General features: G+C 45.2%; 1 protein-coding gene, 1 non-coding gene and 1 pseudogene across 2 annotated transcripts; 1 reads left to right on the top strand and 2 right to left on the bottom strand.

Moving 5' to 3' along the window:
* Positions 1 to 4700: 4700 nt before the first annotated feature.
* On the bottom strand, positions 4701 to 5788 carry LOC123089347 (BTB/POZ and MATH domain-containing protein 2-like; annotated as a pseudogene).
* Positions 5789 to 13149: 7361 nt separating this feature from the next.
* On the top strand, positions 13150 to 13220 carry TRNAG-GCC (transfer RNA glycine (anticodon GCC)). Its single transcript has one exon. It is a non-coding gene; the product is annotated as a tRNA-Gly (tRNA).
* Positions 13221 to 13517: 297 nt separating this feature from the next.
* Positions 13518 to 17446, bottom strand: LOC123093499 (receptor kinase-like protein Xa21). The gene is made up of 2 exons (XM_044515479.1): positions 14533 to 17446; positions 13518 to 14151 (listed from the first exon to the last, which is right to left on the bottom strand). The coding sequence occupies exons 1-2, from the start codon at positions 17336 to 17338 to the stop codon at positions 13802 to 13804; spliced, it is 3156 nt and encodes a 1051-aa protein (XP_044371414.1). The 5' UTR covers positions 17339 to 17446; the 3' UTR covers positions 13518 to 13801.
* Between the last annotated feature and the right edge of the window lie 1684 nt (positions 17447 to 19130).

The following is a 19130-nucleotide window of genomic DNA, read 5'->3' as shown; positions in this document are numbered from 1 at the left end:
TGTATGATGATGCATGATTAGTAGGACGAGTACTTGTTATTATATATGCTGATGTATGCGAGCATGCATGAGTTATTATATCAGCGGGTAAAATGAACATATATAGCAGCAGCGTTGGTAAACCAAGAACGAAGATATAAGAGAGGACACTTCTCTCTATTAGCTAGCTAATATAACAACCTAAAAATAACCCCCAAAACCCCTAAAGCAGCCAATTTCCAAAAAAAAACATGGACTTTTGGTCCCGGTTGGTGCCACCAACCGGGATCAAAGGCCCCCTGACTGGGCTCGGCGCACAGAGCCACGTAGAGGCACATTAGTCCCGGTTCTAGTTTGAACCGGGACTAATGGGTGGAGGTATTAGTAACGGCCCATTAGTCCCGGTTCATGAACCGGGACTAAAGGCCCTCATGAACCGGGACTATTAGGTATTTTTCTACTAGTGATTTGAGAACGAAAAATATACTTATCCCAACTATAAAACCGATCCACAACCCAAACTATTCAAAACTATACAGAAAGCAGCTAAAATGGTTAAAAGCTAACAAAAGGTGGACTAAGCTAACTACAAGAGGAGGAAAATGACCGAAAATGATGACATCTAACCACACACCCGAATAACACTCTGGAGCACTAAAATATTGAAAAATACCGCTGTTGTTGCTGTGAGTCAACTATACAAGGCCGAAATCACTATTTTGACCCTTTTAGCAAATTTTGTCACAAAATGAACTCAACATAAAAGTATTTCACGATCTAACCTTTTTAAAAACGCCATAGCCCGCGGCGTTTCTGCCCGACATACCAACACCGAGGTAGCTAGCGCTTCTATCCAACAAAGAAACGTTGAGGTAGCTCGCGTTTCGGACCAGATGAGAAACGCCATAGGCCCTGGCGTTTCTTCGCTAGCACCCAACCCACTCGCTGCCTCGTCAAGGTCTTCCTCCTCAACTGCCAGAGACGCCGGGCCAGAAACGCCAAGGCTAGCGGCGTTTCCGGCCTTCTTAGAAACGCCAAGGTAAGAAACTACTCGATAACCAGGGCCGCAACGCCAAGACGAATGGCGTTTCTTTCTTGGTCAGAAACGCCAAAGCCTATGGCGTTTCTTACATGGTCCAAAACGCGAGCTACCTCGGCGTTTCTTTGTTGGACAGAAGCGCTAGCTGCCTCGGCGTTGCTATGTTGGGCAGAAACGCCGCGGGCTATGACGTTGCTAAAAAGGGTCAGATCGTGAAATACTTTCATGTCGAGTTCATTTTGTGATAAAGTTTGCTGAAAGAGTCAGAATAGTGAAAAAGTCCACTATACAAAGGGCTAAAATTACACTAATAATACGACTAATAATTACAGTGTATAAACCATTTAAAAGCACGGTAGTTCCACTAAAAATACATTGTAAGTCCACTAAAAGTACACTGTAATTCCACTAAGATTTACAGTGTAAATTCCACTTTAAGACACAAAAGAATTACACCGTAATTCCACTGAAACGGTACTAAATTTACCCCAGAGAAGCGCCACCAGACAGGGCGATTCCTCCATGATCTGGGACACAAACATGGCTGGAGAAGAAAAAAAAATCACAGGTAAACAACCCCCCCCCCCCCTCCTGTGCATTCATCACCTCCTATCGTCTCTCTCCTGCCTGAATAAATCTGGAAGACAGAAGATACCTGTAGTGGATCATTACATAGGCTAAGTTAAGCACAAAATCTACACGGAATGAAAATAAGAACGTAATCGCACAAAAGCATGAACCAGGAGAAACCCTAGGAACAACTAGGATCTGGTCGCATGAACTAGTAGTCTAGGATCATAGGAAAACTGAAAACTAGATGCCCAGATCATAGGTTTCTGAATTTGCAGAAATAAACACAGTACAGGGGCCAAAACATGCTTAGGAAGTTAGCAATTCCATTTTGGGAAAACTAGTTAAAAACATACAAGGGGGAGTATTGCTCCAGTTGAGAGAAAATATGACAATTTTCACAAACTTTGGGAACTAAAAAACTAAACACTGTTAAGAAACTTTGATCTACTAGTTTTAGACACTTTCTACATGTTCTTAAATAGGTGTGATTGAAGGACTGAATTTAAGTAACTTTGGAAGTTAAACTACTATGATCTGATGCTTGCTTACATATTGATATGCATTAACATAAGAACTGAAAATTGAAATTAGCGGAAAAAGGACGAACACAATCAGGCTAAAAACATTGACACTAGAAGGCACTCACACTAGTAGCAACAAACAAAAAGAATATATATAACTGATAACATATTTATACTGGAAAATCCATTAGGAATTACACTATAAAATCCATTGGGAATTATAGTGAAAAATCCGTTAACAATTACAGTGTGAATCTACTAGAAATTACACCGTAAATTCAATAGGAAATACACTTAAATCCATTGAGAATTACAGTGCAAACATCCACTGACAAGAACAGGGCCACTAAAATTTCAGAAACACAACTACGAACAGGGTAATAAACCTACATCCACACACATACAACATAACAGCCTAGGGATATAAACACATAGGTCCGCTACCTAACAGCGCAATCCGGCATGTTTGAATTGCTCACTATCGCACACTACTACAACTAACCAAGCCAATCTAATCAAACAACCAGTCGAATACAAAACAACATAGCAGTTACAGATCAATCAAACTAACAGTGAAACCTAAACTCGCATGGCAGACACGATTCAGACCCAGAAACGCGCAACCTCACACACAAGCAACATATTCGACTATCAAAACCCCAAGAACTAACATACGGAATCTAAGGAACAAGACAAAATCGAGAGAAAATACTGAATCAGAAGAACAAAATCAATGGGCGGGAAAATTTTGGGCCGGCGTGAGTGCGGGGGCCAAGATATGTTGCAGACCAGGAGATAGAGCGCGGAGGCAGGACGGAGAGCGCAGACGAGTCACCACCAACCAACTGCATGAGACGCCGAGGGGGAGCTCTCACCTCTGTCCCAGGGTTGCGTGGGCGAAATGACAAAGAGAAAACGACGAGGAGGGGAAGAGATAGAGGAAGCTACATGGGCAGGAAAGTGAAAAAAAATTCAAAAATTCAGAACTAACGTTTCACTTTTCACTGTCTTTTTCACAAAAATAATATATCACTTTTCACTGGCTTATTTCGCAAAAATAAATTGATTTTATAGTTCTGAATAATCAATTTCATAAATTCACTGTATATGCTTACTATTTCACAATTTAGAACCAACAATTCACTTTCCACTGGCTTGTTTCATAAAAATAACACCTATTTCAACTGTACAATTCTCAAATAACCTGCTTCACTCTTTTGAAATAAATTGTTTCATATTTACAAATAATCAATTTCACAATGATACATTAGAATTTCACTTTCCATGGTTACTATTTCACAATTCAGAGCCTACATTTCATTTTTCACTGGCTTGTTTCATAAAAAAATATTTCAATTTTACATTTATCAAATAAACTATTTCACTCTTTTGAAATAAATTGTTTCACATTTTTGAAAAATCAGTTTCACAACGATGCATTAGAATTTCACTTTCTGTGGTTGCTAGTTCACAATTCAGAAGCTACATTGCACTTTTCGCTGGCTTGTTTCACAAAAATCACATCAATTTCAGTTGCGCATTTTTGAAATAACATATTTCACTCTTTTGAAAATAAATGGTTACACATTACCAAATAATCGTTTCAGAATTTTACATTTCAGTTTCATATTTTTTTTTTCACTTTCAAAACCGACATTTCACTTCCATTGTCTTGTTTCACAAAAGAACACATTTTTCAAGTGAAACAGGTTTATTTCACATATGAAATGTAAAACGTTGAAATTTAACATGTTTGAAATATATCCAAAATTGGTTTACTTCTAAAAGTCTTGGCGCCGGGAGTTCAAATATATAAATTATTTCGAAAATGAACTTAAATTCTAAAAGATATAAATGTTTTTAATTGGTCAAGATGAAAAAAAGTCCATGGATTTGTTCGCAATGAAGAGCGAAAAAACATATGCATGCATGTGTGTGAGAAAAGAGAGAGTGAGCTGTAACATTAAGTAGCAGCTGTATTAGACTAGGTATTCAATTTGTATAGCAAAAAGGGGAAAATTAGTGTTTTTTGGACCGAATCTTAAAGCAGCTATGGATTATTGCCGGTACATCACGGAATCGCACAATATGACTTTGTGGACCGACATGGGATAGCGAGGGGAACCGATAAGAAAACTCAGTGTCCAAGTGAACCCAAAAAAAAAGAAACTCAACGTCCAAGTGGACCAAAAAGAGGAAAACACGAATCTCAAGCACAGATCGCGCGGCTCAAAACACGAATGAAACCGAATTGTTTTCATCCGCATGAAATTAGGCAATTCGGTATAAAAAGGAGATAAAAAGTTAAAAGGAATATTTTACATGAATCTCCATGTAAAATCTCACGAATATAGCATCGATCGAGACTTAGTTAAGTCTCAATCAACTGAGATTTAGCAATTCTGACATGATAAGTTCGACCTTTGCATAGCACTGATAGTTTTGGCCACTGATAATCTACCATGGAAAGGCAGCACAAATAGAAGTACTAGTACATTAAATCATTAATTCCTGATACATAATTAATTCATTAGTACTACTTGAAATTGCAGGATAATCAAGCTAAAGAGGGCGGTGCCTGTCTCAAATCAAGGTGAAATTTTGGCAACGAGCTCCTTAGCACAGACGGGCAGCTGGTCCTCACATGCTCGAAGCCGTCGTTCGCCACAACGGCCTTGAGGATATTTCCAGGGGACGCAAGGAACTTGAAGCACAAGTCCTTGAGCCCGCAACAGGAGTGCTGCTCCGCCAATGCCAGCGTAGTCGCCGCGGGGCTTGCGTCCATGTGATTGCAGAGCTTCTCCACGCAGAGCAACTTGAGCCTCTCGAGGTTATACGTGTCAGCCGCAACAAGCAAATGCTGGGCCATGACCACCACCTCCTGCTCATCGTCCATGGGCGGCAGAGAGTCTGTGAAGATGAAGTGGAGCATGGCCTTGAACACTTTAGCCTCCATGTCAGTGATGCGTACAGAAGCATCGGTGTTCTCCTTCATCGGCCCAAACAGCTCCGCCATGAACACCGACGACCGGGCGGCGAGCACACACCTGTGGGCCGCAAACGTCTCGCCTCCAACCTCGAACGTGACGTCTGCCCCGTCGCCGCTGGAGAGGAGCCGGCCAAAGTGGCGGTGCATGTCAGACGGTGGCGCGCTGACCAGCAGTGAGATGGGCTCCGTGAAGATCTCCCTAGGCACAGTGATCTCGCACTTGACACTGAAAACATCATCCTTGAGGTAAAGTGACTCCTCCAAGTCCTTCCTGGTGATGAGCTGAGGACAGCCCCATGGCCCTGTGTTGCTGGAGAAGGTGTGGCATGTTTGGCTGTCCGTGACGCGCGACGGCACCGGCTCCCCGTCCTGGTCGAGCAAACTGATCTTGCACCGGGCGTGGACTTGATCATCGACACTATCAGTGTGCACAAGACAGAGGTAGATAGATATCCAACCAGCTTGGCCTGCCGAGGAACCGTCAGGGAAGTACCTCATGTACCAACGATGGCGCCCAACGACGAACTTCTCGGACGAGACACCTTTGCCGTTGACGAGGCCCTTGGTGCGGGAGTAGCCGTCGATCTTGAGGACGTGCGAGCCGCAGACGGGCAATGGGCGGGCAACGATGGCCGAAGCGGTCTGCCACGGCATGCCGCCGCTCGAGGACAGGGGGGAGCCGGACATGGCGAGCCTGGGAAGAACGGATCGATCGAGTGATTTCGTCGCTGGGAAGAATGACAAACGGGTGTGGGAGCTTCTGAGGTTCTTAAACTTCTTATGGAGCTTGCGAGGTCGCTGGAAAGCACGGAGTCAGAACGTCGACGCTTGCTTGGCCTGCGCCTGCATTAATCGCGCGCATCACACGAGCAGTCGGCCAGCGCATGCAGTACCGGGGCGCGTTCCCGCGCGCGGTGATCGAGTGCGCGTGAAATCGCTGGCGGGTACCTTTGCCGAGGAGGCGCGCGTGCAGTCATACCCAATAACTGTATTTTTCTGAAACTGGGTGCATATGCATAGCACCATACTCTCGTGTGCTACTCCTATCACACATTGTTCTCTCTTTAACACGGCTGGAAAGCACCATACTGCATTACGCTCGCCGCCGTCGCCCCACCCAAGGGTTTGAGAGAGTGTCAGATAAACCCTGAACCAAGATTTAGCTAGGACCGGTTTCGCCCGAAAATCGCTTGGCGTGGACGAGCTCGTGCGCTCTCTGTATCGCTGTGCGTTCGTTCGGCTCGGGATGTGGGACGTACGCGGTATTAGCTGTGGTGGTTGAGGGGATATTTATTGTGCGTACGTGACGGCCTGAGACGCCGTGAGAGCGGACGGTCGTGTTAGACTATCAGGCGGTTATTGTCGCTGTTGCCGCTTCCGCTCTCCGTCGTGGCTTCCGCTCTCCGTTGCTGCCGGCCCTCGGCCATAGTCGTTGTTGCCGCTTCCGCCCTCCGCCACTGCAGGCCCTCGGCCATGGTCACCACCGCCGTTTCCGCCTCCTCTACTGTCAACCCTCTCCATGGCCACCGCTGCCGGGACGTGCCCGTGGTCGCCGTCGCCACATCCGTCTTTGGCGAGCCCTCGCTGTATGTGTTGCTAATGCTATTGCAGCCACACCATCAAAAAGATAACATGTACTCAAGAGCATCACCGTGCTTGCCGCATTTTAGTACCATGGAGTTCACACGTGCATGCATGTGTGCTCGTCGAGGAAGAGAGATCACGGACAAAAGGAACTCAGACACGAAAATCGATTTACATCAGTACTATCTGAACTTTTCAAGTCCAAACAAGGTATTTTATAAAGGATGTTACAATTTTCATAATGTTGGCAGAGGCTGGAGCTACCATCCCGACATTCTATTGCTAGATAAGTCAACTACTAATGACAACACTTGAGTGCCCGTGCGCCCGCGAAATTCAGATCATCTGTAGGATCTAGCACTTAGAGGTTCACTCTTAATAAAATTTCTATTTCTTGCAGCGCTGAATCCGCTTTTGAAATACAGATCAGGGGGACGGTCCCCCTCACTGGAACAGTCTGTCCGCGTGGCCCCCGCTCCCGCGACCCCCTCCAGCCGCCACCTTCCCCTGCCTGTCTCCGGCAGGATCCGGCCGCCCTCGCCGGCGCGCGGCCCGGATCCGCCCCCCTTCCCCAGCCCTTCCTTCCCCGCCCCTCCTTCCGCCCTCACGCCGCCTTCCTGGAAGGCGGCCGGGGCGGCCCCCGCGCCTCTGCTCTCGGTGTCGTCCCCTCATCCTCTCCCCTGCCGTCGCCAGTGGGCGTCCCCGGCTCCGTCCCGGGGGGTGCCGGCGACGGCAGGATCTCCTCTCCCCGCGTGCACGTCCTCCTGTCCCGGGGCAGGGGGCGGCGGTGGTGTCGCTCGGCTTGGCAGCGGTCCGGTGACCCGGTGGGGTGGCCGGCGGGGTGGCCGGCGGCGGACGTGGTGGCGGCGATGCTCCTTGGCGGCGGGGCGGCATGGTGGTGCGGGGTGGCTGACGTCGCGCCCCCGGCCCAGATCTGGGCCCGACGGGCCCCATCTGGGTCCTAGCGGGCCGCCCCCCGGCGTGGCCTCGTTGTCTGCGGCGCAGTGAGGAGGAGGAGCGGCTCGGATATGGGGCGTTGGTGCCGATGGCGTGCCGGCAGCAGCACGAAGGCGGAAGCTTTACAGATCAGGGGGCGGTATTCTTATTCCTTGGCTCGCCACTTATGAAACAAAACTAGTAGGTGGAGTGGACGGAAATTCATAAGCGCGGACGAGCACGCCTAATCTCGGAATCACCAGCCGTTCTTTTGCATGGGATGAGGGCCGTGTCTTGTATCGTCGGTTGTACACGGTAGTTACGTACATAACTACGTAACGGCTGCACACACGTCGATAGCGACAGTACTAGCGGCTAGAAACTGAACCCCTAATTAATAACTGCAGAAGGCGGTGCATTTCCCTCCACAAATCTGTTAGAAAATCAAACAAGCTGCTGCACGGTGTTGCCTCCCGCCGAAGGTGCACACCAGGCTCGCATCAACACCTGTCACCGGCCATCCGCGTGGCGTGGTAGAGCATTCGTCAACTCAGGTCCTAAAAGAAATTACAAGCGCATCTAGTTCAACTGTGGGCAACTGAAAAATAGCATGGCAATTGAAAAGGTTGTCATGTGTTTTTCTAGAACAAATTTTCCTAAAATTGCCAGTGTGGCCATTTGCAAATTCCTTTGCTTCTTTTCCACATTTGCCATGATCTACAAAGGTATTTTTGCCATTATTTTTTTGAATGAGGCAAAATTCCTTTTTGGACCATGTCAAATTTCTTTCTTTTGTGTCATTATGAATTTATTATTAGACCCTAGAAAAATTATTTTCTTGCGCAGTGAAAACATTTTTTTACCATGGCAGATTTTGTAATTTGGACAATCGAAAAATTGTATTTGGACCGTGGCAAGTTTACTTTTGTAATATGACAACTTTATTTGTTCGGGCATGGTTAATCTTTACTTTAAATTATTTTACATGATGGCAATTTATTAAGTACACCATGCTAGTTTTATTGTAGGTAACATGGCACTTATTTTACCTAGCAGTTTTTTTGTTTTTGGTATTCTATGGAGCATTGGAGTATATTAGACCAATGGCAAAGTTTACGGTAATTTAGTTTTTCATAAGTCATGCCAAGATGGGAATCATTGCAATTTTGCTAGGTGCTCATTCATCTAGGCATTTTTGCTAGGTGCCTGTGTTCACTTACCTACAGTTTTTTTTGCCATGACAAATTACACATCATGGTACCTTCGGCACTAGTGCCATTTTAGTGCAAGGGACGTGAAGCCGGCTTTAATGCGGCGCATCGGCCAGAGTAGACTTCTCTTTCACTGCATTGGCATTGAAGTGCCGCCGCCCGCTCATCCATCACGTTCGGCCGCGTACTCTATTGGGCATGTATGATCGGTCTGACGGAGTGAGACATTGCTGTGACGGCAGGGTGTGATACTGTATGTTTGGTCCAGGACTTGAGTTTCTATCGGATCCGATTTGCTTTACAACCCCTTGCTTGGATTTAAATGTTGAATACATAGTGTATCCTGAAAGTCGGTACTGTGATCCCAACAAATAGGTTCCATGTGAAAAACTACATACATTTTATTATACATACACGAGCACTTTTTATAACACGGTGATCAATTTTTAATATGTGTGACGTACATTTTTAATACACAACCAACATTTTTTGTTGAAATGCACGATCAATATTTTTTGAACACACGGTCTCTAAAAAAGTACACGATGGATATTATGACTTGTGAGGACAAGAAGAACATTTTTTCATTAAAATGAGCACTTTTCAATGAACGGTAATTTTTTTTTTGAAACTACGCGATGAACATTTCTAAAGACACGCAGAAAGTTTGTCTAATGTGTGATGAACACTTCTTTAAAAAAATGTTAAAATTTAGAAAAATGTTCATGTAAGTATAAAAAGTGTTAACACATAATGACATTTCTAATTACATGATGAATACTTTTTAAATACACTATGAGTATTTTTTATGCCTGATCTTTTTTATTTGAATGATGAAATTTTGTGAAAACATGATGCACATTTTTAAACGAAATATGGCCAAATTTTAATATACACGAAACATTTTAATAAACAGGAATATTTTTTACATCCATGGCCATTTTTTGACGTGCATGAACATTTTTTAACACAAAAAGATTAAAGAAAACCAAATTTTTTTAAAAAAAATACACCAATGAAAAATAGTAACGGGGCATTTGGTTCACTCACTCTTTTTTACATAGTGTGCTCCCAGCCTTTTCTATTTTTCAGAGAAAATGTGTTGCTAGCTTCTTTTAAGCACAAGTTTTTTAAACGCAAGCTTTTAAGCACAAGTGCATAACCGGTGTATGTTCCTCCCACGTCACGGCTGTCGTGCACCAAACGAACTCAGCTGTTCATGTGAGTCTGCCGTCCAGAACCGTGGGAACATGCGGGACGGTGTGCCGTGACGGCATCGTCAGATGAAACGGCACCCTGGACGTATAGCACTGTTCCACGGTACGTATACTGCACCTGCGTCTACGCTCGCATTCAAAGCATAGCCCAACATGTCCTTCTTCCATTGGTACACTTAGCGGGAGCAGGCGTGCTCGTCCGCTCCATCGCCGCGCTCCGGTTTCACCCGTCTTTTTTCCTTTTGCACGTGAAATAAGGAGCATGAGCCGCAATCTATGCGTGTCGTGTGCATCGTGGATTGAGTCAAGGCCCTGCCCGGCACGCCTTGCCTCGTGGACGTGAGATGGCACGTTCGATAGAGCGAGGTCGTGGTGAGCTAGTCATGCCAGTTTGTTGCATCGAGCAGAGTAAAAGGAGTCAAGATAAAATAGAAAAGCAACATGTTTTGTGGGCTGTGCGCAAATCACCGTGTCCTTGAATTCATCAACGGACATTGATTTATCATGAGCTAGGCCAGCCGTCTGCTGACAATTGACATCAGAGCCATGGGCAACGAGGGTCCATGCCCAACAACAAGGAGCCTGCTGGTGACGAGCAGCGGGCAGTAGACGATAAGGGGCGATCAGGCTCCAAATTGTCGGAGGTGCGCACGGAGACGCAACCATGGAGCCACGGGTGTAGCTGGGTCCGGTGAGGCGGCACGCGAGGTCGTCGTCCATGAGTGCGTGATCCGTGAGACCACTAGTGGGAGCGGCACAATCTTCTACCCAACGCTCATCCCTACCAATTACATTACTTGTGCAGTGTAGTGATACACTATCATCGCATAGCTCATTGTGTGCATATATCTTGGTATCATTTTGTGTGTCATAAGCTACTCCTGTGCATATCTTATATTCTTGTCTTGTATTTTGGCTCAAGCATCAAGCACAGTGAAAAAATAAGCATATAAAGAAGAAATAGAACAGCTTTTAGGCAAAAGAAAAATACACTGAGAGCTTATGAGCATTTAACATTCATCATCTTGGATTATATATCATTTTGGTGTCATACATACTTGTCATAGCATACTTGGGAAACTAAAACGACTAGTCGGCTAGTTGTTCTTGTAGGTTGGTGCTTAGTGCACAAGTTTGTATCTCGCCCACTAAAGCAATGAAGGTAGTGTCTCTCTTGCACGGTGCAACGCTCTTGGTCGCGATCAATCATATTTGCTCACTTCTTATTGTACAACTCATCTCTCTCTCTCTCTCTCTCTCTCTCTCTCTCTCTCTGTGTGTGTGTGTGTGTGTGTGTGTGTGTGTGTGTGTGTGTGTGTGTTTTGAGAAGAGGTAACTTTAGTATTGTTTTTCTCATTTCCATTTATACTTGCCATGAGTGTTGTGATGGATAGACACATCCATCACACGGGAACTATATCTCGCTTATAGCAAGATGTTATCCCCGCAACAGCGTCCGCGCTAATGGGCCAGATCGGTATTGTGTGTTCGGTCATTGTGGCTCACTTGGTTGCTATGGTTCATTCGGGCGTTTTAGGTTTTGGTTCTCTTCGGATAATTTTATTTTGTTTTTATTTAGATTTTCTTTATTTCTACATGATTTTCTTAAGCCTTTTGTTTTCTTTTGTTTTTTTAATCTGTTTTGTTCTTTCTCGGTTTTTACTGGTTTTTCCCTTTCTTTTTTCTATAATTTTCTTCGGTTCCTTTGTTTCTTTTCTAAGTTTTCATTTTTTTTCATTTACTTTTTTCTTAGGTTTTTTATTGCTCTTTTGTTTTTCTTTTTGTTTCTCGGTTTTCATTGTTTCCTTTCTTTTCCATTGGGTTTCTTTGGTTTCCTTTTTCCTTTCTTGGAGTAATTTGTTTCTTTCTTGGTTTTCTTCTTTTCTCTTATTTTTTTGTCTGTTTTCATCGGTACTTATTTGTTCAACACGTGTCTACATTTTTTCGGCACACAATGTATATTTTTAGTTTACATGTGAAACAATTTGTTGATACATGTTGAATATTTTTTGAATACGCGATGTATATTTTTTTCTTAAATACATCTTTCAAAGACTTTTTTGAATACATAGGCAACATTGTTATAAATACAGGGTGAACATTATTTTAATGGAAATAAACATTTTTATATTTTTCGTATACATCAGGAACACTTTTTATATGCGTTTTACATTTTTTAAATACATGAAACATTTTTCATATACATCTGAAACATATTTTGTGTACATGCTGAACATTTTTTAAACACATGATCAATATTTTTGTTAAATGATTTTGATGTCTACTTTTTTTATATACACTATACATTTTGCATGCACAAGGAAAACTTTATTACACATGCTTAACATTTTTCAATACATGATTAATATTTTGTCATACATATGTTTTCTATATGCCTATTTTTCACACACACACTGTACATTTTATGTACACATTTGAAACATTATTTTTATACACGGATAACATTTTTCAAATACTCCCTCCGTCCGAAAAAGCTTCTCCTTCAAATGGATGTATCTAGCACTAATTTGATGCTCCATTTGAGAGACAAGGTTGGGACAAGTTTTTTCGGACGGAGGGAGTACATGGTTATTTTTCAAATATATGTTTTTGATGTCTAGTTTTTTCAAATACAGTGTACATTTTTCATATATATCACGAACATTTTATATACACATTGAACAATTTTTAAATGCAGGTACGGTGACAGGACGCATGCATCCGGTCTCCATCCCTCGATAGCTTCGTCCCATGTTTGCTCTGGCTTGCCAGCAGACTTCGGAGGCTCGCCGAACCTAGCCTAAAAAACAAAAATGCTAGATTTGCAGCTAACCCTAAAAAACAAAAAGGCTAGATTTGCAGCTTCATTTTTTATTTTTATTTTTGCGGGGAAGAATTTGCAGCTTCATTAGTTCAAGGTAGACAAACTTGATTCAGCCAACCGTATGATCCGAATTGTATTCCAATCATTATTATTAATCAATAAAGCTAGGAGATTGAGCTAAACATTAAAATCATAGGCTCGCCATTGCGAAACTCCGAATGCACGGGTTCAACTGTTTACGGATTAGTACGTTATTGAAGAAAAATACAGTGTGAAGCACCAGTGGTCTAGTGGTAGAATAGTACCCTGCCACGGTACAGACCCGGGTTCGATTCCCGGCTGGTGCAAGTTTTTCTTGGCAGTCAAGCAAAAACTATCATTGTTTCTTTGTCTTTAAGTAAGATAAGATGATGATTTACACTTTAAGTAAGATAAAATTATGCTCTGCTGATGCACAGTTGTTTTTTGCTGCTGGGCCATTCATTCAGCATACCAAGATGGCAAAATATAAGGGAATCTCTTACAGCATTGCCCGTTGCTAGCTAGGGTCTATAGCGTGCTTGTAGTTGCTACTTCCTGTGTGAGATTTGCTCTTAACATGCGACTTGTAGCATACCCTGTCTTTTAATTTCTGCAGCTTCGATGCAACTCCGACACAAGTCGTAAGAGTTCAGATGGAATGTCATACTAGCACCAAACAGTTTTCTCAGAAAAGGTGCTAATGGAGCATAATTACCTCCCTAGATTACCCAAAATGAGCACTCACTAACACAGCAGTACAGCTTACATGCTATTAAATTATTATTTTTGAAACAAGATTACATGCTATTAATACCAGCACTTCAAATTTAGCACAGGTTATGTTGCATCTCCGAAGACAAGAAAACCGTTATGATTTGCCTGCCGTAGCGATCACAAGTTGTGTTGCCTAAGAAAGGGATTCTTTGATGGCCTCCAATTGCCTGACGATATCTCCAGTTAGCATTCTGCGCGTCGGTGTTTCGTCAGAGCACCACATTCCCAGTTCGAGCAGCGATGTCAGACAATCCATCTTTTTCTTCCTTGAAATATCATCCGCGGTCTGGAGCTCATCTTGGAGCCGCTTGTCGATAACATCCATCATGCTATGACCCAGAGCTTGCTCAACGTATTCACGGAGCCTCAGTCTTTGTCTGAATATGAGGTCTGTGGGCCTCTTCCCAGTTACAGTTTCTAGAACAAGAATCCCGTAACTGTAAATGTCTCCGTTTGTTGACACCTTGTTTCCAGCCCCATATTCTGTTGCATTAATTGAACGTGGATGATAATTAGACATATTAATTACAAAGTGCATTCTCTAAGAAAAAGGTTACCAAGGGCACATATATTAATTTAAGGTAATTATTGATATCATAACAAAACCATATAGAAAATCACAGAAGGCACAGAAATTATTCCATCTGCATATCATACGTTTTGCAGCAACATGCTTTATGAAGGACTAAGGAGCAATGAAGAAAAAGCAATGCTTGTAAATAGATACTCTCTCCGTCCCAAAATATAAGAACGTTTTTGACACTACCATCCGTCCCAAAATATAAGAACGTTTTTGACACGTGTCAAAAACGTTCTTATATTTTGGGACGGAGGGAGTAGAAAATATAAAATTATTGGGCTAACCTGGTGCAGCATAACCAATTGTTCCCCTAAACCCCATCGTGCTCGTTGACTGTTGGAAAGATGAGTTTATTGCTCCTGTAAGTCCCATCGAGCTCTTTGACAGTTCGAGAGATGAGTTCTCCTCGACAGAAAATTCCCAGCATTGGCTTGCAAGTCCAAAATCTCCAACGTGGGCTACCATCTCAGCATCTAGGAGCACATTACTTGGCTTAACATCACAATGTACAAAGAAGTCTCCTTGATAGCTAAGATAATCCAGCGCACAAGCCACATCAAGTAGTATGGTCACTCTAACACACAGGTTCAGTTGCTTCGGCTCTGTTTGCTCGGGATGTAGCCACCCAGCTAGGCTACCATTGGACATGAATTCATAAACAATTGCTTTGAAACCATGCCCTCTAGTATCAAAGGTTGAGCAGATCGTGACTATCTTGACAATATTTCGGTGCCGGATGTTTCTAAGTGCTTCACATTCGGCGGCGAAACTCTTGAGTGCCTTGGGAGTTTGAAGTTTCAGTACCTTCACAGCGACAATTGTTCTATTGCCTACTTGGTCATATAGCTCTCCCTTGTACACAATCCCAAACGATCCAGAACCCAAAAAGTTGGCTGCTGAAAACCCATCTGTTGCATTTACCAGCTGTGAATAAGATAGCTTTGGATGGCTTTTCATGGATGTAGGTGAAAGGGTTTGTCTTCTATTTTTCTTGTGCCGCATGCTAAGCTTGTACAGTGTTACAAGCACGACTAGTGTTGCAATGAGAGATAGAACAATAGGAACCGCTAAAAGTTTGTGTTTCCTGTGTGCTATTTGAGAAGAACAGGGAAGCAAATGCAGAGTAGGTATTCCACCACAAAGTTCAACGTTGCCTTCGATTGAGATTGAAGTAGCATTTGCGAAGACACCAAAGGTCGGCACTTCTCCGACAAACCGGTTAAGGGAAAGGTTCAGATACTGGAGCATGCTGATGTTGCCAAGGAACTTGGGTATCTGGCCTGACAAGTTGTTGCTTGACAGGTCAAGAGTTTCAAGATCCTTCAGTTGATTCAGGGTTGATGGGATGCTACCATTCAGGGAGTTGTTTTGCAGATAAAGACTTTTTAGAAATCGACACTCTCCAACGGTGGTGGGGATTTCACCAGATAATTTGTTTGACTCTAGATGCAATTCTGCTAAATTTTGCAGGTTCCCGATTTCTTGTGGTATGGATCCCTCTATATTATTGTGTGACACATCAAGTACCATCGAGAGTGTTTGGATGCTGAATAATGTGCTGGGTATGGGACCAATGAAACTATTTGCTGAAAGACCTAGTGAGGAGAGCTTTGCCAGGTTTCCAAGTGTGCTTGGTATTCTACCACTGAACGCGTTCATGTCGAGCCGCAAATCAGATAGTTCAGTAAGATTTCCTATGGCCGACGGGACCGGCCCGGCCAACTTATTTGCAATGACATAGAAACTGGCCAATTTTGGAAGCCTTCCCAATGAAGAGGGGAGACTTCCCGTGAAGAAGTTGTGCGACATGTCGAGCTTTTGTAAGTTGATGAGGTTACTAATACCCTCTGGAATGTTTCCTGTGATCTTGTTGGACCCGAGTTGAAGATCATACAGTGACGTGGAAAGGTTGGAGAGTGAATCTGGAAGAACACCTCCAAACTTATTACCATCCAATCCCAGCAGTCCTAACTGGGAGCAATTAGTTAATTCGGTTATGAATCCCCAATCTCTTGGCTCATGAGCTTCAAACAGATTGTTGCCGAGAAGTAGAATGCTGAGATTTCTTAACCTGCCGATATCACGGGGAATGATGCCGGCGAAAAGGTTGCTGTCGAGCTGAACTAGAGAAATGTTGGAAGCATTTGCTATGGACACCGGGAAAGGGCCATGGAACTGGTTGTTGTTGATTTGGATCTGGTGGAGATGGGGCATGGCGGCGAATGCGTCGGGAGGCATCCTGCCGCTTAGCCTGTTATACATGACGGAGAACAGAACGAGAGACGAGAGGTTCCAAATGGAGGTAGGGATCGCCCCGGTTAACTGGTTGAACTGGAGGTTGAAAAACGACATGCCGCCCGGCAGCCCGAGAGACGACGGGATTGCTCCGGACAGGCCATTGTGATGGAGGCCTAGCTCCTGGATGCTGGTGAGGTTTCCCAGCGCGGCTGGGATCTCGCCGGACAGGTTGTTGAAGCACAGAGACAGAACCTGCATGGAGCGCAGCTCCGCCAGTGACGGAGGGATGTGCCCCGTGAGGTTGTTTCGGCAAAGGTCCAGCAGGGTGAGCTTTCTCAAGGTGGTGCCGATCTGGGCGGGGATCGTACCTCGGAGGCTGTTCCTGCCCAGGATGAGCGAGGTGAGGTTGGTGCACCCCGCCGCAATGGCCGCGGGGATGGCTCCGGTGAGCAAGTTGGCGCTCAGGTTGAGGGAGCGGAGACGGCCGAGACGGCCAAGCTCCGGTGGTATGTCACCGACAAGCTGGTTTCCACCGAGGTCCAGCTCCGCGAGGCCGGACAGATTGCCCAGGTGCGGCGAGATGCGGCCGGAGAGGTTGGACGAGCCGAGGCGCAGCGCGACCACCTTCTCGCGGCTGCATGCCACGCCTGGCCAGAGGCAGAAGTGGCTCGACGTGTTCCACGATGCCAGCGCCGGCGAACCACCGTCAGAGGTCAGCATGGACTTGAAGGCGAGAAGCGCGAGCTCCTCGGCAGCCGGGCCCGGAGGAGAAGGTGGTGACCCCGGCAGAGCATGGGAGCTTGGGAACAGCAACGAGAAGAGCAGCACCAACGGCATCATGTGAAGAGACATGGCTGGCGAGAAGAGGCGCAATTTACTTGGAGCTAGCAAGTCTAGCAGTACATCTACAGTGCTATGATTTTTGTGGGAGAGCGCATCTATAATACGCTAGTGAGGTCGTGACGAAATCTGCTGGTAGGCTACGCGCGCCAAGTGTTTGCTTAACGCGGAACAAACAACTTGGTCAAACAACTTGGTGGGACGCTGCCGCGGCCATTTTCGCAGAATGTCTAGAGACTAGTAATTCAATTGGGAAGGTTATTTTTAAGTACTATTATAGATCTTGTAATCAAGCAGGACATATGCTAGCTTATTTTTGTTATTGTAATAAGACATAGCTGGTTGGACGAGTCTCCTGATATTGTTGTGGGCAAGCTCATAGACGATGTAAACCTATTTTGAGTTTCAATAAACTAGTTAGGATGACCTTTCCTAAAAAAACAAATATCGCCAAGTTGATGGATGTCTCAACGTCCCCTGCCATCATCATCTAGTGGATGGACGTTTCGACGTTCTTTCGGTTTGGATGCATTCCCAGTACCTGTCAAGTGGGCAGATGTTTCGGCACATTGTTATTTGGCGTGTGAGACAGATACATCACACCACTCATAAATTTGTAAATATGCGATTCAATTTGACTACTGTGCTGAACACGGCACAATGATGTAATACAAGCAATACAAGCGGCGTGTTGGAGTTTCGTGTTGGAACTGACTTCTATGAGTTTAACTCGTTTCCCCGCAAAGTTTTTTCACTAAAAGGACGCATCCAAAGAGTGGCCGTTGACTAGTCAGAGCACCTACAACCAGGATTGGCTAATTTCGATTCTCAAACGTCCGCGGACATGATCGAACACGTCTATTTCAAACATTCATTTATGCATGAATTAACCATGCTCCCTACATCCTTTCCAAATTATCCGGTCAAATTCATATGATTGGTGGGGACGAAGAGAGAAAGAGAGAAGAAAGTATAAATAAAGAGAAAAGATGGTCCGGAGTAGGATCATGGAGGACTACCCGGATATCCCCATATCCTCCCCATATTTGATGTGGATATGGTGATTTGCGGAAAGCCCGATCATATGGGAACAAAGTGAGGGTCCGGTCGGGTGTTTCTTTTTTCTTTTTTGTGTCCAGATAATGACCGGACTGTAGGATAGAACATTTGAGGGAATATAAAGCTTGATCGATTGTGAGTCGACCTCTGCATCTCTCCCTCCCCCCTTCCAAGACCGCGACCACGTCGCCCCCGCGGGCGACTGGTCGCACCCCACACCTTCCTCCGCGAGCTACCCTCCCTCACCTTTTCCTCCTGGCCGTCGTCGCCGGCGCCCGCCGCAAGCCTGGCCCGGGCGAGTTGGCGGTGGTGGCCCCTGGCCTTTCCCCTCCCAGGGTTCCTCGAGCACGGGGCGGAGTGGCTCCGTGCGGTGCCCATAGGCGGCAGCGGTTCTGCGCGGCAGCTGGGTTTCCAGGCACTGGCGGGGGCGGACTCTGGGCGGCGGCTCCATCGTTGGCGACGTGGTGATGCGGCGACGCGGGCTGGCGGTGTCGACGTTCTGGGAAACAGGGTACCCAGACTTGCATGCCTGTGGCCCACGGCGTGGCTTCATCGACGGCCTGGTACGACCCATCTATGACACCAACAAGACAAGACCCTCGCGAGGGGCCGAGCCGAGGCAGGCGACATCAAGACCTCCAGAGGGAGCGGCCTTCCCAGGCTGCCTCCTGAGGAGTGGATATTTCTATGCAGGTGCTCAACCTCATGAGGTTGCGGTGACGCAAGACATGACGACCAAGGCCAG

The sequence above is a fragment of the Triticum aestivum genome, chromosome 4B (assembly GCF_018294505.1).
Source record: "Triticum aestivum cultivar Chinese Spring chromosome 4B, IWGSC CS RefSeq v2.1, whole genome shotgun sequence".
NCBI classification, from domain to species: Eukaryota; Viridiplantae; Streptophyta; class Magnoliopsida; order Poales; family Poaceae; genus Triticum; species Triticum aestivum.
The sequence above is the reverse complement of the archived record's forward strand: the minus strand, read 5'-3'. Positions and strand labels throughout refer to the sequence as shown.

Coding starts and splice junctions, on each gene's coding strand:
- LOC123093499 (XM_044515479.1), bottom strand. CDS start 17,338: ATGTCTCTTCACATGATGCCGTTGGTGCTGCTCTTCTCGTTGCTGTTC. Junction 14,152..14,532: donor AATTGGTTATGCTGCACCAG/GTTAGCCCAATA, acceptor TTAATGCAACAG/AATATGGGGCTGGAAACAAG.